The 20,720-nt window shown below is 41.8% G+C and overlaps 1 protein-coding gene across 3 annotated transcripts in view; it reads left to right on the top strand.

Moving 5' to 3' along the window:
• The first annotated feature begins 587 nt into the window (after positions 1-587).
• RIPK1 (receptor interacting serine/threonine kinase 1) overlaps positions 588-20,720 on the top strand; it is a 47,918-nt gene continuing 27,785 nt past the window's right edge. For 2 of the 3 annotated variants that reach the window (XM_072152483.1, XM_072152485.1), the window contains exons 1-2: positions 588-833; positions 17,579-17,779. In XM_072152483.1, the coding sequence (XP_072008584.1) occupies positions 17,628-17,779 (152 nt within the window). In that variant the 5' untranslated portion in view covers positions 588-833; positions 17,579-17,627. Of the gene's footprint in view, positions 834-2,876; positions 2,949-17,578; positions 17,780-20,720 lie in introns of those variants that run through there. The other variant, XM_072152484.1, reaches the window with a different exon arrangement.

Here is a 20,720-nt window from a genome sequence, read left to right on the forward strand (position 1 = left end):
TGATGCGATTGGACCGCGGACCGCCCGGTGGGCGCGGTTTGGTCTGCGTTTGCAAACGCAACGTGTGACAGCGCCCTAAGAAGCCCTGAAATAATTGCTAGCTTATTGCTAGCACTTGTGATTCTTTCCCCTCTCTGCCACCTCCACGCCAAATGGGGTTGGAATGATGCGAGTGCTTACGTCCCCACAACAGTTCACCCGTTGCACCCGGGAACCTTTTGTAAGTGATGAATATAATAAATACCCCCCTTGAATTGTTTCTTTCTTTTCTATATATGTGTGCACTGGTCGTCTAATAGTAAAGCCCTTGGACTGATAAGGGGACATATATATTTAATATAGTGATATTGCTGACAGCACTAGGCATGGCTGCCCTCATTGCTCTCCATGTAAAGAAGCCCCTACTATTCGTTGTGCTCAGGCCCAGCTTTACCTGCTCCTGCTGGGCAGATGCCTATGTCCTCTCTTCCCTGTCAGGAGATGGGACGTGTGGGGGGCAGGGAGCAGCAGTGGCTGAGGTCCCCAGCAGTCTGCACATGAGGGGACAGCGCGGGAATTTGTGTCACAGCCTCCTGCATACACCCGCGTACAGTAAGGACAGGGCGGTACAGGGAAGAGGCGGCGCTGTACTACAATCTTCCACCAGGAAGCGGTAACAAGCAGCACAGAAGAAACAGCGAAGACTCCCTCCCAGAATTGCGAAAACTTTTCATGTCAGCGACCTGAGGGAGAAGTCGTCGGTGGTCTCTGCTCCCTGAATGTTATGTAGAAGACACCGGGAATCCGCGAGGAGCGCTGTGCAGCGTTCGGTGTGTACGTGACGTGTGTGACAGGTGAGAGGGTCTTGTGCGCTGTGGTTACAGGCATAGGGGGGCAGCAGCCAGGGGGCGCTGGTGGCTGTACATGTATACAGTGACAGAGGAACCGAAAGTGAAAGCTGGTGCTGCGATTGCCAGTGCTCGTGTATGTGGCACCTAGATGGCTGTGTACTGGGGGTACTATACAGAGCCAGGAGCTGTGTAATATTGTCTTGTGCTACTCATCCATTTCATTCATTTTTCTTATTGGAAAAAATGGCTTAAAACTACTGGACCTGGAATTGGCATTTAACAGAACCTGCTCCTTTGGTTTCACTAAACCACCACCATGTGGTAATGAAGATGGGTACCAAACCTATTCACATGGAAGCTGTCACCGTATTCCTACTAGCAGATACTCCAAGGACAGGACTCGTAAAGGCCATTGTTGGACTGGCCCACCAGAGGATCCTCCGGTGGGCCCACTCTCTAACCCAGTACAGGACCCTAGAGGTCTGGCAGGAGACATCGAAATTTGAAGGCTAAGAGGGTTTTAATTTTTGGGGTTGATGAACGGTGGGCCCAAGGAACTCCAGTCCAACACTGCTAAAGGCTATGTGCACTTTTAGCCTTTTGTTGTAAGCATATTTTGAGTGGATTTGCTTCCACTCTTTATAGTGGAATAAGGGATAAGGGGGGGGGGGGGCGGAGGACTAAACAATGGCAGCAGTGATTGGCTGCTGCTGATGTGCAGGGTGTTACCCCAGTGATGTCACTGTCCTTGTACGGATAGTTACATCACCGTGGTCTCCAAGAGTGTACACTCATCATAGTCCGGGATGGATGCAGTACTGCTGGATCTGTCCCCCATAGGCTTTTATGGCCTCCACTAAGCATATATGTCATCCAGCAATAGGGAGCAGGATGATAATACGTAGCTTGTTGCTCATTCCTACAGGATACAACATATACTCGTTAGATGAAGCCAAAAAGTATAACCCCATCTGCCAGTATATGTATATGGGTATTTAGTGCATGTGAAAGGGACTATCCTGAAGTATACGCTGAACATCATGTGGATCATAAGAAGTACATTAATTAAAGGGGTATTCTCGTCTGGGCATTCACTTTCAGTTTCATTAATCTGCCATATACAAACATTTCTTCAATTGGATGTTATTAAAAAAAATGTTCCTGTGTGAAGATAATTTCTTATAAATGTAGTCATATGGTCCCTTAGAAACAAGACTGTGTCCTCGGATACGGCCACGTCTGCTGGAGGGATTGCACAAAGAAACAAAAAGTTTTTGTGTATGAAATGTCCGGATGTTGCTACATGTCGCACAGCCGTCCTGTGGTAATGATTGCTGAAGCCACGTGGTCAGGCAGGACTCTATAGCGCAAGTCTGGCCACCGCTGCCAGAGTGTGACGTGGTCGTATCCGGGGAAGCCATCTCGTTTCTAAGGGACAACATGACTACATTTATGAGGAATTATCTTCACAAAGGAACATTTTTTTTTAATAACATCCAATTGAAGAAATGTTTACATATGGCAAATGAATTTAATTAAATGTGAATGCCCAGATGAGAATACCCCTTTAAGGATTTGGGCTTTTTGGCAGATGAGTGGCTTTTATATACATAGGTCATGATAACGGCAAACCAACTTTTTTGCATTGAGAATATATCATGCTGTACAGGTGGAAAGACTGGAACACTAATGGCATGCCAGTAGTAATAGATAAGTATCTCTCTAATTTTATGGTGTAACTTGGTAGACAATCAACCATAACCATTGTTAGTGCACTGTAATTGACTGTCCAGGGACAACCGGAGGTGACCTAGATCTGAATGGAAAGACATAATTATGGACCAAAAGGGATTGTGGACCAAAATGTGAATGACTGATTTAATGTAACTTTGGGTGCATTCACACAGCCAGGTGCTCGCCGGGAGGAGGTGGTAGGATCGTTCTTCACCCCTCCTCCTTCCATAGGCAGAAGTGTCTTGCATATCTGTAGGATAGGACAAGTCCTTTACTTTGCGGCGCAGTTGCCCGACACAGTCACAGTGAAGTGAAACTTTTATTAATATCTTAAAAACGATAGCGGCACAAACGAAAATTTCTGCTGCACAAACCAGCACAAAGGTAACACAAACGTTTGACACTAATTTAGTTTGATTTGAACAAGGTGGGGGGGCCAACTTCACTCAGGTGCTCACGCGCTGGGAGCCATTGGGGGACATTTACATAAAGTGTCGGTGTCTGCAATGGCTTTGTTACCGACCTGCATTTAATATTGTAGAGCTGTGCAGATAAATTTCTGGCGCTGAGACCATTTTCTGTCCCTGGGACCAAAATCTGTCCCGAGAACCAGAAATGTGTCCAACAGTCAGAGAACAGGCAACAGTGCAATAGCACTGATTTGTGTCCCTGCTAGACCAAATTTCTTTTGGTCTACTTTACGCCAGTTTACAGCTTCCAAAAATGGCTGCGACACATATTAATTGTGTCTGAGTTTCCACTCCACCAAAGCCACGGCCCTTTTCAGAGAAGAGTCGGAGCAGGCGGAAAAAGTAATTTTTTCTGTCCCCGACAGCTAATAAATAGGTAGGAGAGCAGAATTTGCGGTGAAAGCGCCACAAAACTGGCGGAAACACCATAGTAAATGTCCCCCATTGAGGTCTATGGAGGCTGTGATCTGGTCTCAAATCATGCAAAAAAATCGAGGCCCCAGTCTGAATGAGGCCTTTGCCCTATATTTTGCAGTGTTTTTTTCCACCATTACAAAGCTACACAATCAGATGTCTTGAATGTGTTGTCTAGTGATATATATGATACATTTCAACAACCATAGTTCAACACCAAATACTATACAAAATTCCTCTTTCAATTGGATTCATAGCCATGTTTTTTTATGGCATCAGGTTTCAGTTCCGGGAAACAGGCCACCTTGCTATGTGTTTGCCACACCTTATTGATATGCGGTCCCCAGTGTTATATTTTCTAAAGGAAACTCACAAGAGCACAAAGCCACACGTTCAGTTTTTCAGATGCAGTTTTTGAACCCAAAAGCAGGTGTGTATAATGATGAGTGAAAACATATCATTAAGAAGTGCTACTCCTCCTCTATTTTCACTCCACTCCTGGTTTGGGCATCAAAAACTGCATCTGATAAATTTAACGTGTGGACACACGTGGCGTTTTTATGCAGTTTTTGGGGCGTTTTTACTAAGTGCGTTTTCAGTTGGAAAAAACTGCATGTGCTAAAAAACGCATCTGTTTTTGTCCGGTTTTCTGAATTTGCGCAATTAAAAACGGACAAAAATGGATGCCTTTTTTAGCGCATGCGTTTTTTACGATCTGAAAACGCACTTAGTAAAAACGGCCTTAAAACGACACGTGTGTCTACTCCCTTAGGGTGAAGACACACGTGGCGTTTTAGGCCGTTTTTAGTCAGTGCGTTTTCAGATCGGAAAAAACCCATCCGTTTTTTTGAAAATGCATGCGTTTTTGTCAGTTTTTCTGAATTTGCGCAATTAAAAACTGACAAAACCGCATGCGTTTTCAAAAAACGGATGCGTTTTTTAACGCATGCGTTTTTAACCCCTTAAGGACGCAGGGTTTTTCGCCTCATTTCTCGCTCTCCAACTTCAAAAATCCATAACTTTTTCATTTTTCCGTGTACAGACCTGTGTGAGGGCTTATTTTGTGCGTAACAAATTTTACTTTCCCGTAATGTTATTTATTTTAACATGCCGTGTACTGCGAAGCTGAAAAAAAATTCCAAATGTGGAAAAATTGAAAAAAAACCGCACGTGCGTCACGTTCTTGTGGGCTCAGTTTTTACGACTTTCACTCTTCGCTCCAAATAACACGCCTACTTTATTCTTTGGTTCGGTGCGATCGCGGTGATACCAAAGTTATACAGGTTTTATTGTGTTTTAATACATTTTCAAAAATTAAACGAATGTGTACAAAAAAGAAAAAAATTTTTTTGCCATCTTCTGACGCTAATAACTTTTTCATACTTTGGCGCACGGAAATGTGTGAGGGGTCATTTTTTGCGAAATGAGGCGACGTTTTCATTGCTACCGTTTTGAGGTCTGTGCGACATTTTGATCATTTTTTATTTCATTTTTTATGTTATGTAAAAAGGTGTAAAAGTCGCATTTCGGACATTTGGGCGCCATTTCCCGCCTCGGAGGTCACCGCCGGCCGTAACCGTTTTTATATTTTGATAGATCGGGCATTTTGGGACGCGGCGATACCTAATATGTCTGTGATTTTTACTGTTTGTTATGTTTTATATCCGTTCTAGGGAAAGGGGGGTGATTTGAACTTTTAATATTTTATTAATTTTTTTTATTTTTTAAACTTTTTTTTTTCTTTTTTTTTTCACTATCTTTTAGACCATCTAGGGTACATTAACCCTAGATGGTCAGATCGCTGCTACCATATACTGCAATACTTCTGTATTGCAATATATGGCATTTTTGCAGCACATTCATTACAATGAGCCACTGGCTCATTGTAACGAATATGCAGCTGCCAGATAGCCTCGTGTCAAGAGAAGACACGAGGCTACCATGGCAACTGATCGCCACCCCCCGATGACGTTCGGGGGCGTGGCGATCAAAAAAAAGATGGCGGCGCCCACGCGCCGCCGTCTTTTAAACGCCGCCTGCGACTTTGCAGGCGGCGTTTAGGGGGTTAATAGCCGCGATCGGTGCAAGCACCGACCGCGGTTATTAGCGGTGGGGGTTTTATGCATTTTGCAAAAACCCCCACCTTTGTATGAAGAGGACTCAGCCCGTGAGCCCTCTTCATACACTCCTTATACCTCTGCGCCGTAGAGCTACGGCGCAGAGCGTTAAGGAGTTAACTATCTGAAAATGCACTAACTAAAAACGGCCTAAAAACGCCACGTGTGTCTTCACCCTTAGAGTAAAAATAGTAACCTTTATTGTAGTCTACTTACAAATCACATTTCATAAAAACTCTGTATGCAGTAAGTTAGCCATTAACCCTTTCCCAATGTGTGCTATACCGCTTCCCAGCACAGTGCTGGAAGAGCCCTCTCCATACAGGGTGGGAGTTTGCTGCATTTTGCAGCAAATACCTACCAGTAATTCACTGTACAAAAATGGGGAATCCATATACCAAATATCAGTTTATGTCCCCAATCGATTCAATAACAAGAAAAGCGATTACTGCCTGTATAGAGGATCATTTAAAACAGCAAATCTTTATTTCTTTCATTAAAAACTAGGCCCAAAAATAGACAAAAAGCTGAATCAAAATGTATCCCAAATACAGGCTTAGATTCACAACTAGCCACAACTAGCCAGATCCATCCGTATTGGTGTGAAATTATCCATATTAAGATGATTTACCAGATCCAGGATGAGTACCTCAATATATTGTAATGCTAGTTGTGCGAATAATTGTCTATGGGGCAGATTTATCAAGCTGTCTGAAAGCCAGAAAATTTCTAGCTGCCCATGGCACAGCTCCCCTTTAAAATATTCATGAGCACTGGTAAAATAAAAGCTGAGCTGTGATTGGTTGCCATGGGCAACTAGAAATATTCTGTCTTTCAGACAGCTTGATAAATCTGCCCCTATGTGTCATAACTCATGAGTCCATCGAGTATGTCTGCTAAGGTGCCAAAACAGACCCATTTGAATAGAAAAGGCTCCGTTATGCATTACAACTCCAAAATAATTTAATTTATTAACTTAGGTGTTGTGTTACAGTGTTTTATATTCAAACAATCCAATTATATTAATGGAGTCCTGCTTATTAAATTTTACTTGCACTGCCCTGCCTGTTCCTGATTGAGAGGTCTCACTGCTAGGACATGCTGCTGTATTGAACTAGTACTTAGGGACCGTCTGCCAATATTCATCTACAGACATATATAGCTCTGTTTACTTATTAAAAGCTGTGTCAAATGTTTTACACATTGCCTTGCTGGAACTTTGAGAGAGATTTGTTATGTCACTGAGCACTTCATGTTATGTGATCAAGGTGATGTAATATAACGTTTCTTCCTTTACCCAGTTACATTTGCAAAACCTACCTCATGTTTATATCTGATTACATGAAATCACAGCATGTCTCCATGGAGGATGAGGAGGAGTAGAAGTCCATAGAGGCATGCTGTGATTTTATTGGATCAGATTCATGTAATCTACATGGGGTTGACTTTGCAAATGTTGGAGAGGAGTAGATTGGAGAAGCCAGCTGAGCAGGACATGCCCTCTCTGATACCAGGTTAAATAATATTTAGTTAATAGGGTTCTATGGGAACCTGTCACTAACTGTGGTGAAAGGTTCCCTTTAAATGTGCACCATCTTCTGGGGTTGGATCATCGCCCCCTTGAGGTCATCATGATTAGTTGCCATGACAGCTGGGAGTCTATGACTCCCAGGCATTCATTTAGCTTGATCTCTAAGGGCACAGTTACACGATGCGTCTTAATTGCATTTTCATAGCGTTTTGAAACTCATTGCAACAACTGAGATGAGGTGATTTGCAGAATTACATTACTGTTAACATTTGCTATATATTTCAATATTGCAGTATATGGTAGAAGCGATCAGATCCCCAAGGCTTAAAATACACTTGGAGGGCCTAGAAAATAGTAAAAAGCAAAACAAAAAAAAAATCGCCCCCCTTTCCATATAACTGATCCAAAAATAAATAAAATCTTAACCTTGTAGGTATTCTTGTATCCCAAAAGTCCTGATCTATATTTAACCATATAAAAATGGTTATTCCTGGTGGTGAACCCTGTAATGGAAAATTGTGCCCAAACCGACACTTTTTCACCATTTTGCCGAAATCTTGTTCAAAAGCTTGTACAGTATGCAATATGGCAACAATTTACACAGACAATAGACACTTTACACAGCTCTGTACACCAAAGTATGAAAAATGTATTATCCGCAGATGGCAAAACAAAGAATTTTTTTTTAGTAGAAAAGGTTTGAAATTTTAAAAACCTATTAAAACATAATAATAAACCTATCTGGTATCTCCATGATTGTTATAACCTAGAGCAGTGATGGCGAACCTTTTAGAGCCGGAGTGCCCAAACTTCAACCAAAAGCCACTTATTTATTGCAAAGTGCCAGTGCAGCAATTTAAGCAGTAATTTATTTCTCCTTGTTCTTTGACAACTTTCAATCGTTCAGCCTCCTAAAGACACCAACGCAGTTGAAAGGAGGAGGGCAAATTCATCTATCATTGTAGGAAGATTCTATAGGAACATTCTGTGAGTTCTGTCTGGTGAACTTCATTCTGGGGTGATGGCCTGGGTGCCCACAGAGAGGGCTCCGAGTGCCGCCTCTGGCACCAGTGCCATAGGTTTGCGACAACTGACCTAGAGCATTAAAGGAGAGGTGCCATTTGGAGCTCAAACACAGAGCCCACAAGATAATGGTAAAAATGTGTTTTTCCGTCAATTTAGCTGCATTTTCCTTTTTTTTATCATCTTCCTAGTGCACGCCATAGAATGTAATATACCGTCACTAGGAAGTACAAATTGTTACATGTATTAAAGGAAACCCACCATCAAAAATACACTAACTTAGGTAATGCTAATGGTAGATACCTTTCTATCTACTAAGCCCTACACTGCCTTTACCTATATTTTTAACCAAAACTAACTAAAAATGTGAAAACAAAAAAAGTCCGGTAGGCAGAATGCCTCTGATCCCGGCTCTCACCACAAATTCTTGGACGATACCTCTTTCGCTAGAGTGCCCGGACTGGTCCGGAGCCCAACCATACAGATGCAAACTTCACGAAACAAACAGCTTCGAGTCCAGCACACAGCGATGGGTAGAAAAATATCACTTCTTTATTATCCAAGGTTTAAAAACATGTTTATAAGCATACAGCTAGCGTCACAGACCGACGCGTTCGACACGGCAGTGTCTTAGTCAAGGTCTAAATAAAATATGAGCGGACAAACTATTTGAAGTGGCCGCATACGGGAAGTTCCACCCCACATGACAGGAAAAAACTGTCACGTGATCAGAGCCGCCCACAGCACACTCGTGCGTCACGCCCAATCAGGCTAAAACACTATGGAGATACAAAGTAACACACATAATGGTAAACAGGGCAATGGTATGGAAAGGAAAACTATTATCAAAAAACAAAGGTAAGTATTACATACATTGTACGAATCTATCCAATCTGACATTTGGTTTAAATGGGTCCTAAATACAAAGCATGATCATTAAAGAAAAGGACAAGAAGTTAGAAACAGAAAAATGTTATTGACACCTAGAGATGACATACCTTAGTGCTAAAACCATTCAATAAATGAAGTATAAAAAATGGTCACTAGCAATTTATTTATCAATAACAGAGGATGTTATCTTGTCTAGCGTGGAGACCCTTAGGTATCCTGGTCTCCATATAGAAAATCCAAAAGGATTCTCTGTTAAGTAGTTTCCTCTGGTAATCCCCCCCCCTAACTGGACGATTAACCCTTTCAATTGCCTGCCATCTGAACCCTGAACAATCCTTATTGTGTATGTCTCTAAAATGGCGTGAGACTGCAGATATATTGTATGCATTATTGGAAACATCAGACAAGTGCCTGCGTAGTCTAATCTTCAAAGGACCAGTGGTACAACCGACATATTGTACCCTACATAGGGTACACGAAATAACATATTCCACATGTGCAGTATTACAGTTAATATAGGATTTCACAAGATGTTGTTGTCCTGTAGAGCAGTGATTTTCAACCTTTTTTGAGCCGCGGCACACTTTTTATACTTAGAAAATCCTGGGGCACACCACCAACCAAAATAGCACAAAATGACACTAAAACAGTCATAAAAGGCCCCCTTTACTAATAAAAAACCCCTAGCGGCCTCCCTTTACTAATAAAAAACCCCTAGCAGCCTCCCTTTACTAATAAAAACCTCTAGCGGCCTCCCTTTACTAATTAAGAGCCCCTAGCGGCCTCCCTTTACTAATTAAAAGACCCTAGCGGCCTCCCTTTACTAATTAAAAGACCCTAGCGGCCTCCCTTTACTAATTAAAGGACACCTGTCATCAGGTCTGTGTCACTTGTCCTGTCACCTCTTCCTGTTGGAGCAGCTCACATGGATCCCATCCCAGCCTTTATCTAGTTATTTCATACATTAAATCATTATAAAATCATCTATTCTTTATCATGTAAATGAGGCTGGTCACATGGTCAGAGGCAGTGATGTCACCCCTGTTACCCCTCCCCTCTCCTCCCCCTGCTCATGTCTGTGTGTAATGTATAGTAAAGCATGGCTAGTGTCTGTGCTTTATCTGCTGACATGCTGCATCCTCCTAATATACAGGTGAGAGACACAGACATCAGCTACACATGAATCTGACATGTTCTGCTGTAACATGGCTGCCTGGAGCTGCTGTATCTCTCCTATACACACACACACACACACATGCACACACAGGCAGCAGGGGGCGTGGCCACCAGCACCAGAAAGCACATCACTATACAGCCTCACATCATTATACAGGCTGTCAGTCATGCACTGGGGGTGTGGCTGTACCTCCCACTCATGAATAGAGTGGACAGCTTGAATATGCTAATGCTTCATTGGAAATTTCACAGGTCATTTGCATACAGCTTTAGGACCTCATTGCTTAGGTTTACAGGCATGTAGAGGGACAATGAAGGGATAGATGCAATTCTCTCTAATGGCAGTTTATGTAAATATATTTAGTTTAGGGCGGTTATTTTGCATGACGGGTTCTCTTTAAAAGACCCTAGCGGCCTAACCTTAACTAATTAAGAGCCCCAAGCGGCCCACCTTCTGTAGTTCCTACACCGCGCGCCTCTGGTCACGTGACTTACGCGACCTGACGTGGGGTCACTACTCTTCTGTAGGTGTCTGTATTATTTAACATTACCATTTTCTCCCTTTCATAGAGGATAGCATTCAGAATAACCACTGAACCCCCTTTATCCGCCTGTCTCACTACAACATTCTTATTCCTTTTAAGTTGTGTGAGAGCATGTTTTTCTCCCTTGGATAAATTGAAGAAGCTACTGCCAAGTTTGTCAACTCTATTTTTTTAGTTCAACAAGATCCCTTTCTATAGCTTCTTGAATTTTATCCAAGTTAGATGTGCGGGAAACAATAGGGTAAAATTCCTGATTACTTGTATTAAAGCGTCTGTTGGTATTGTTATTTTTAGGACAGGATTCACACATAAGCGATTTCAGTATCAAGATGTCAACTAAAAATGTGATCTATCCTTTAATTAGATTAACTTCAGAGGCTACTGGGGTGTGGAGTAGGCTGGCCAAACAAAGGGGGCTAAGGCTACACCATGCGTCTGTAGCCTTTGAAGTCTCACCTCTGTGTGCGGCCCGCAGAACTTTTGGGCTATTCAGCCGTGCTCATGCATGTGCAGTAACTCGCACACTGATTAAAAGAGGAAGAAGTTACCGCGCAGCTCTGTATTGTGAAAAATAAAAACAGCTTGATTTTTAAAGGTGTGGAGCAAAAATGGAAATGCAAAAGCAATTTACTTGTTTTTTTATAGGGTGTCCCACTATGACAACTCACTTTAATGTTAATTGAGGCAGTGGCTGTCACCATGGATATTGGGTCTCATTCATCAAATGTGTCTGAAAGCAAAACTGTTCTTATTGCTCATGGCAATTAATCAGAGTTCAGATTTCATTTTTTAAACTGCTGTGGGAAAATTTCAGCTGAACTCTGATTGGTTGCCATGAGCACCTAGAACAGTTTTACAATCTTTTGATAAATGAGGCCCTATTTTACCCAAAAGACATAAAATTTTAAAATATGTGCACCTGAAATTGGAATAATATTTAGATGTCATCCAATGAATATATGTATCAATACTATGCTTGGTATATAATCAATGGGGGTCATTTACTAAGGGCCCGATTCGCGTTTTCCCGACGTGTTACCCGAATATTTCCGAATTGCGCCGATTTTCCCTGAATTGCCCCGGGATTTTGGCGCACGCGATCGGATTGTGGCGCATCGGCGCTGGCATGCACATGACGGAAATCGGGGGGCGTGGCCGAACAAAAACCCGATGGATTTGGAAAAACTGCCGCATTTTAAAAAAAAATTGGTCGCACGCGCCATACTTACATGCACCAGGAAGAGCTCAGTGAACTCCAACGCAACTCGGCGGACCTTGGCGCAGCAGCGACACCTGGTGGACATCGGGCGCAGGACCTTCATGAATCGCCGGAAGACCCGAACGCTCGTCAGAGAAGCCGCCGCTGGAACGCAAATGGACCGGGTAAGTAAATGTGCCCCAATATGTACATGGGTAATGTACAGAAGATAGAAATGCAGTGAATAAATTACACACAACTGCGGACGTTGTGTAAAAACTTCAGACCAGGATACAGGTATGTTGACACTGAAGGTTCCTAGGGCAATATCAAAAACAATAAACACAATGGGGATATGCTATTGTGGTTAGCATAAAGTACCAACATGAGAGTCAATGTAAATGATACCGATGTTAGACCTCCAGTAAAAACAGATTCACCACTTTGTGTTCATATTATAGTCCCATGGACAGTCAACAATGTTTGTAGATGAATATAGTGGTTCCAACTTAGATATATTTCAAAGTTCGAAGAAGATATATTATGGGGCTACTCTACTAACCTTCCTACCAGATGAGGTCAAAAATCTGTGCTACTGGAGTGGTCTAGAGTATCTTTAGACAGAGAAAATGTATAGATAATGTGTTGTGAAGTGTCCAGAGCACCAAGATTTAGCACATCTAAATGTATACATACGAGGATAACATAAATAATTTGTTTATTAAATAATAAATAATAATTTTTAGTATCATTATTTAATACACAAATTATTCATGTTCTCCTCACTCGTATGTATACATTTATAAGAATATAGCACATTTAGATGTGCTAAATCTTGCTGCTCTGGACACTTCACAACATATTTCAAAGTTTGCTGTCATAAACAGACATTCCTCCTCTGTGGACTTCTACTCGATATTATATAAAAGTTACTAAACTGAAATTGCAATGTGCTTGTTGTGGATATTCATGATTAGAAGTTTATATATGTCCATGGTCATCTCAGAGCAATAGTGGAGCAGCATATTTGGAAGAGGAGTAATGAAGTAATAGGTGTTCCGGAGTCTCTTCAGCGTATGTGCGACTCCAGTTCTCTTCTCCACTGATCGTGAGTTGTAGCTGGTGGAGAGTTCCACTCTTGTCAATTAACACATACAAAAATTTCTCAAGTACAGAGGTGGCAGATCGTTATATTGGTGTGCCAAAACAGCATTAGATAAAATAAGATGGGAGCGATTGGAGCTCCAATGGTGGTCCCCACAAAATACTGAATCACCAAATGTCCCCAATTGTATTAGTCAATGTGGTAAAGTTCAAGTCCGCACAGTTCCTAAGTCTCCTCAGAAGGAAAAATATTGCAAAACCCAACCTGGAGTCTAAATGGTATTAAATACTGATACTCCATAGTTAATAACTGCAACATGCATAAAAAAGATGCAACATGCATAAAAACGATTCATTACAATGTACATGTAGTAGATTGTATAGCGTATAATATTATTAAACCTAACAAAAACTATATATTACATTTATCTGATTCAGTAGAATATTATTAAAATGATGGCTAAAAATACAAAATGCAAAGGATAAAAAAGAAAAGCATGGTATGTGGAAAGTGAATGGATGCGAAAAAGATACAGTGTGCATCTGTGTGCTGGAAAACAGACACATACACTCACCGGCCACTTTATTAGGTACACCATGCTAGTAACGGGTTGAACCCCCTTTTGCCTTCAGAACTGCCTCAATTCTTCGTGGCATAGATTCAACAAGGTGCTGGAAGCATTCCTCAGAGATTTTGGTCCATATTGACATGAGGGCATCACACAGTTGCCGCAGATTTGTCGGCTGCACATCCATGATGCTAATCTCCCGTTCCACCACATCCCAAAGATGCTCTATTGGATTGAGATCTGGTGACTGTGGGGGCCATTTGAGTAGAGTGAACTCATTGTCATGTTCAAGAAACCAGTCTGAGATGATTCCAGCTTTATGACATGGCGCATTATCCTGCTGAAAGTAGCCATCAGATGTTGGGTACATTGTGGTCATAAAGGGATGGACATGGTCAGCAACAATACTCAGGTAGGCTGTGGCGTTGCAGCGATGCTCAATTGGTACCAAGGGGGACAAAGAGTGCCAAGAAAATATTCCCCACACCATGACACCACCACCACCAGCCTGAACCGTTGATACAAGGCAGGATGGATCCATGCTTTCACGTTGTTGACGCCAAATTCTGACCCTGATCCGAATGTCACAGCAGAAATCGAGACTCATCAGACCAGGCAACGTTTTTCCAATCTTCTACTGTCCAATTTCGATGAGCTTGTACAAATTGTAGCCTCAGTTTCCTGTTCTTAGCTGAAAGGAGTGGCACCCGGTGTGGTCTTCTGCTGCTGTAGCCCATCTGCCTCAAAGTTCGACGTACTGTGCGTTCAGAGAGGCTCTTCTGCCTACCTTGGTTGTAACGGGTGGCGATTTGAGTCACTGTTGCCTTTCTATCAGCTCGAACTAATCTGCCCATTCTCCTCTGACCTCTGGCATCAACAAGGCATTTCCGCCCACAGAACTGCCGCTCACTGGATGTTTTTTCTTTTTCGGACCATTCTCTGTAAACCCTAGAGTTGGTTGTGCGTGAAAATCAGCAGTTTCTGAAATACTCAGACCAGCCATTCTGGCACCAACAACCATGCCACGTTCAAAGGCATCAAATCACCTTTCTTCCCCATACTGATGCTCGGTTTGAACTGCAGGAGATTGTCTTGACCATGTCTACATGCCTAAATGCACTGAGTTGCCGCCATGTGATTGGCTGATTAGAAATTAAGTGTTAACGAGCAGTTGGACAGGTGTACCTAATAAAGTGGCCGGTGAGTGTATGTCACAGTGAACCCAGATCATCATTCACCATAAATATCAAAGTACTAGACATTACTGTATATGACATTGTTCAAAGAAATCCAGAGTTCTAACTCTGCCTTTAACATGAACATACGTGCTATGAAATTTCCCCTTCTCTAATCTCTGGTCACAGAATATATAGCGCTGAATTTAACCAATCTGGGATCACAATTGTGAATTTTTTTTTATAATGTACTGTTGCAGGTGAGTAATTCTTTTATAGTAAATTAATAATCATTACTGTGAGATCTTAAAATGTGACTTCTTCTATTAAATTGGGTAGTTTTGCAACACATACATCGTCCATACCGAAAAAAACTTCTAATGACAGCTAAGTGTTGGAGGCTTGTCTATTATTGGCTCTCTTGACAGCTGGAGAAATTTTTTATCCCAGGTTAGGTGCTTTGGTGAATACTATAGGGCAGGGGACAGGAACTTTTTTGGCTGAAAGAGCCATAAGCGCCACATATTTTAAAATATAATTTTGCGAGAGCCGTACAATATGTTTATACAGTATACAGCCAGCCAGTCCCTCTAGTATAAAGCCAGCCAGTCCCCCTAGTATACGGCAGCCCCTCCCCAGTATACAGATGGTCTGACCCCCCTGTATATAGCCAGACAGTCCCCCCTCCCATTATACAGACAGCCCTGTATATAGCCTGGCCCCAGTATACAGCCAGCCAGTCTCCTTAGTATACAGCCTGCCCCCCCCAGTATATAGCCAGCCCAGTATACAACCAACACCCTATATATAGCCAGTCAGCCTCCCCAGTATATAGCCAGCATGCCCCTCCCCAGTATATAGCCAACCAGCTCACCCAGTATATAGCCAGCCCCCTATACATAGCCAGACAGCCTCCCCAGTATATAGCCAGACATCCTCCCCAGTATATAGCCAGACATCCCCCCCAGTATATAGCCAGCCAGCCACTCCCCAGTATATAGCCAGCCAGCCCCTCCCCAATATATAGCCAGCCAGCCCCTCCCCAGTATATAGCTTGCCTGTCCACCCAGTATATAGCCAGCCTGTCCACCCAGTATATAGCAACCCTGTCCACTTAGTATATAGCCAGCCTGCCCACACAGTATATAGCCAGCCTGCCCACCCAGTATACAGCCAGCCTGCCCACCCCATATATAGCCAGCCCCCTTATATATAGCCAGACAGCCCCCAGTATATAGCCAGCATGCCCCCCCCAGTATATAGCCAGCCGCCTATACATAGCTAGAGAGCCCCCCAGTATATACTGGCCACACCAGGAGCCCGCACTGCGAGCCAGATGCGGCCATCAAAATAGCCACATCTGGCTGGCGAGCCATAGGTTCCTGACTCCTTGTATAGGGGGTAGATCAGGTAAAATAGGACCAATGATTGTATCTTCTAACAACAGATGCCAATATTTATGTACTATCTTTTTCACTTTTGTATTTCGTGTATTAAAGGGAATTACCATCTTAGTTTTGTCTGGCTGTATATTTCTGTATATATCTATCAGATGAATTAAGCTTTTAAAATGTGGGTTGCAATATGCATGGATACTAGAAGAATGACAGATGTGCAGTTTGTGAAGTTTTGCAACTAACTTTTTACTTACTGCACTGCACATTCTATCCACAAACGGGTTTGCAAATGAAAGAAAGCCCTCAAATCTTAATCCCCTAGCGATACTAAAATAATAAAATTATCGTTTCACCACTTACTTTGCCATTTTACTCAGTTTATGTCCTGCTTTTGCTCTCATCAATTCATTAGCTCCTGATTGCAAAATTCAGCTCTGAACAGACACTTCTTGATTCCTCTTTACTATGCTGGGGGGAAGATGCTGTATGCTGACAACGTGCTTAGATTATCAGGGTACAGGGTTTAGCTAAATTTTAATTTAGCTTCTGAAGATTCTACTAATATCTGACACATAGAAAATGAGAGATGAGACAGAGCTCAGCTCTGCTACCTCACCTAACCTCATCAAACATGCACTCTGCACTGCTATGCTCCACTCCCTCAGATCCCTCAGATTTGTTTGTAGAGCTGGTGTCTCTCCTGTTCACACTGCTGGGCAGGAAGTGCCTATGGCTCTAGTGCTGTCTGCCTTCTCCCTCCCCCCTGCTCCTTCAGTACAGGAGATGCATTTTCATGTGAGAGAAATCCGACCTGACAGGAAGAGCTGCCAGACCAAGTAAGGACTGAATCTATGGTTGTATCCCATGCCAAACAAAACACACAATAGTGTACTGATAGAGAGAAGTTAGAATTTTATTCATGAAATGCTGTATTTTTGTTTATTTTTGTTAATAACATTGAATTAGAGAATTTGATAATTTTGTCTTTGTGAGTATAACCCTTTAAAATCAGAAGAGAGAGTAGAATATGATTGTTTTATGCAGTGACTTTTGGAACCAGATGATGGAGTCTCTACACTAGGTCTCCTTTCTAGACCATTGTTGTAGTTCCTTATGTTTGCATTTTGAGAGCTGTGTGGGAATTGATTGAAAGGTAAGTGGAAGTAATTATCTGGTGGACAGGGGTAGCTCTGTGGATAATTTGCTCCAAATTTATGGATTGGAATGACGTTTACTGTGCTCTAGATAAAGGGAACTGCAAGAAAAAACAATAATTATGACATACCCCTTTCGTGGAAGGCTGCTGGATCCTGTTTATATAGCCATTATTTATTGCCTTTATGACCGCTCTAAATTGGCACTTACATTCATTCCATTTAACAGTCTTTCTTTTTTATTTTGTAGATGATTTAGAAGTATTTAGTTCCTGGAATCACAAACAGCACTTGCAGACATGTCTATTGATGACATCCGTATGAGTTCCAAGGACCTGCTAGATAAGAAGGAGATTGATTCTGGAGGATTTGGCAAAGTCTATTTATGCTGCCATCGAGCTAAAGGGCTTGTGGCCCTGAAAACCGTTTTTACTGGAAACAAAACTGATTCGTAAGTAACTATTTTATACTTTCTATAGAAGTTTTTCATAATGGTAAATTAGTTTTGATCAAAACTTATGAAAATAAACCATAGAATAAGTCTTTAGTATCAGATTAGGGGTTTACAATCCCCCATTCCACCAATGAGCTGTTCTCACTGCTATCTGTTTGGTGTTCCATTCTGTTTTTCAACAATTCAAAACATCTGGTACGTGAGGATGCTGGGTGATAGATGATCAGGGTTCAGTCACATGGGGCATCTACATTGCGTTTAGAGAACAATGCAAAACACTGGCTGCTTGTTTTTTAAAATCAGGTAACATTTATTGCAATTATATATATACCATCCACTGAAGTATACATGTATGAAGTTCACATACACCTGTAACTCAATAACTACTACAATCAGTTCAAGGCAACCAACTCTCTCCACCCCTCCCCTCCTCCTTTTGGTCTGGCCTTTCCACCCACATGCAAGAAGTTCCTTACCCTTCTTTCACTCATACATGCCTTAACATTTAAGGATTTACAACCATGATGAAGGATTATAAACCAAGCTCACTGACACACTGGTTTGTGCCCCCTCTGGCAAGATCCACTCTTATTTTAGCTTTGTATGCCCTTGTTTTTTTGACAAAAGGCTTTCAATATTTTGCAAATGAGTCTGAGGGAGGGTTCTTCAGGCTCCAGTAGCAGCTATGATTTTTTAAATCCTTTTTTTTTCATAAAAACAAGGGCATAAGAAGCTAAAAGAAGAGTGGATTCTACCAGAGTGGGCACACACCAGTATGTCAGTGTGCTTGGTTTACAAACCTTGATCCTGGTGGTAGATGCCTCTCACAACATCTGAAACCCTCCTAGTCAGTGTCATACCCAGTTCCGTTGACACTCTGGGGATGCCAGTCCCAGACTGTTGATCCATTTACCCCATTGTTTTTCAAATTTTATAAACAGTCCTATTTTTGGTAAACTTTCAGTTTCATCCTTATGGTTGTATGTAATAGTTTTTTCACTTCTTTTATACCTGGGGACTCAGCATCTAGCCAATGTCTGGCAATAGGTTTTCTTACCTGATTCCAGACCACTATCTTGTCCAGAAGCACATTGTACAGCAGGGCTATAAGGCCGATATATTTTCAGCCTGTGATACCCCACCATGACCCCCTTAGAAGAAAATGTAACAGCGTGCCTAATTTGTAGATATTCAGGAAAAGGAAAGAATTTTCCCATAATGGGGTAATCTTAGTCCATTCACTTTTTTCCAAAAGTTGCTTGTACAACCTCCAAGTCTTCTGCATTAAGGCACCGTAGCCTCCAGAACTGCCACTGGAGTCAATCACCCAATAAACTGAACTACTCTAGGTAACCATGTTTCTACCCCTGACGAATCCCACCCTCCAAAAAGCTGGCACCTCGCAGCTGATTAGTAGGCCCAGACTGGAACGGCCAAACCCCCTTTATTTTTGCTTAATGTGTACCTACCTGTGTTTGGAAGCTGCTACCAAGGCTATAAAAATTACTATGTTAACCCCTTGTAGTCCATTTTTTCATATCTGACGTGTCACTATAACTGGACTTTAATATTTTTTTGGTTCACAGCGCTGGTTTAGGGTAAATTTTTTACGTGTTGAGTTGTTCTTTTTAGTTGTACCATTTTGGTGCACATAGCTTATTTTGTTTTTGGAACATTTTTGTGAAGGGATTTTATGAAAAGTTTACATTTTTGGCAGATTTTTTATGGCTTTCACCGAGTGGATCCAATAATGTTACCAATTTATTGTAACTTTTTTATCATCCAACTGGTTGTGAGACGGTTTAGATAATTTCATAATCTGGGACACAGGTTTCTTTGAAGATTTTTATATCAGCCGTATGTTTGCAAATGTAATTTATTAGAATGTAGATGCTTTCTTGTGTTTCTGTTTGGGGATGTGAAAGGGGAACTGGAAAAATTTTTTAGAACAAATGTGTTGGTGTCACAAAGAGAAAGAAGAAATGAGTGAAGGAGAGAAAAGGTGACAAATGAGAAAGAGTAGGAAAGCAGATATGACTAGGGTGTTGTCACTAAAACACATTGTAAACAAGAGTATTATGGAATATTAAGGATTGGACTATAACCATTTGGTGAATGGATATAGGGAACCTTAAATATAGCAATAGTCTGGTGTAAATAAAGATCACTACATATGAAATTGGGTAATGTCACTTGTGTACTTTTCTTTTTCTTTAAAGGGGTTTTCCCACAAAGTAAAGTTAGTCCCTATCCATGGGAAAGGGCCTAACTTGCTGATCAGTGGGGGCCTCAGTGCTGTGTCAGATAATGGAGCAGATGGCCGCGCTTAACCATTCTGCTCCATTAATCTCTATGGAGCTGACGGAAATTGCAGAGCGCTGCAGTGACCCCCACTTATCAGCAAGTTAGGCCCTATCCCGTGGATAGGGCCGAACTTTACTTTGTGGGAAAACCTCTTTAAAGGGAATCTTTCAGAAGAGATTAAACCACTACCACTATGTCATCAAGTAGCTGAACACCTTCCAGATCATGCCTATTTCATGGCTCCCCACGGTAGCATTGTCCAGAAAATCAACTTTGAAATGACATGTATGACATGTGTATAAAGTTGGGGAGGAGGAAAGTTTAACACTGAAGTCAAGCTTTCCTCACTTCAGAATGCCATCTACACTGTAATTGATGGTCCTACATCCAGACATATCACTAACCAGGTCTCCTACATTCTCAGGTAAAGAGAGCTTGACTTCAATGCTGAGCTCTACGCCTCCATGACTTTATACAACCAATTTATAACTCACTTCAAAGTTGATTTTCTGAATGATGCCACCAAATTGAGACATGAAAGAAACATCATCTAGAAGGTGTTAATCTGCCTCACAACATACTGGTAATGGTTAATTAGGTCAATTTCTGATGACACGTATTACCATATTCATTT

Source organism: Engystomops pustulosus, chromosome 5 (assembly GCF_040894005.1).
Source record: "Engystomops pustulosus chromosome 5, aEngPut4.maternal, whole genome shotgun sequence".
In the NCBI taxonomy this organism is placed as follows: domain Eukaryota; kingdom Metazoa; phylum Chordata; class Amphibia; order Anura; family Leptodactylidae; genus Engystomops; species Engystomops pustulosus.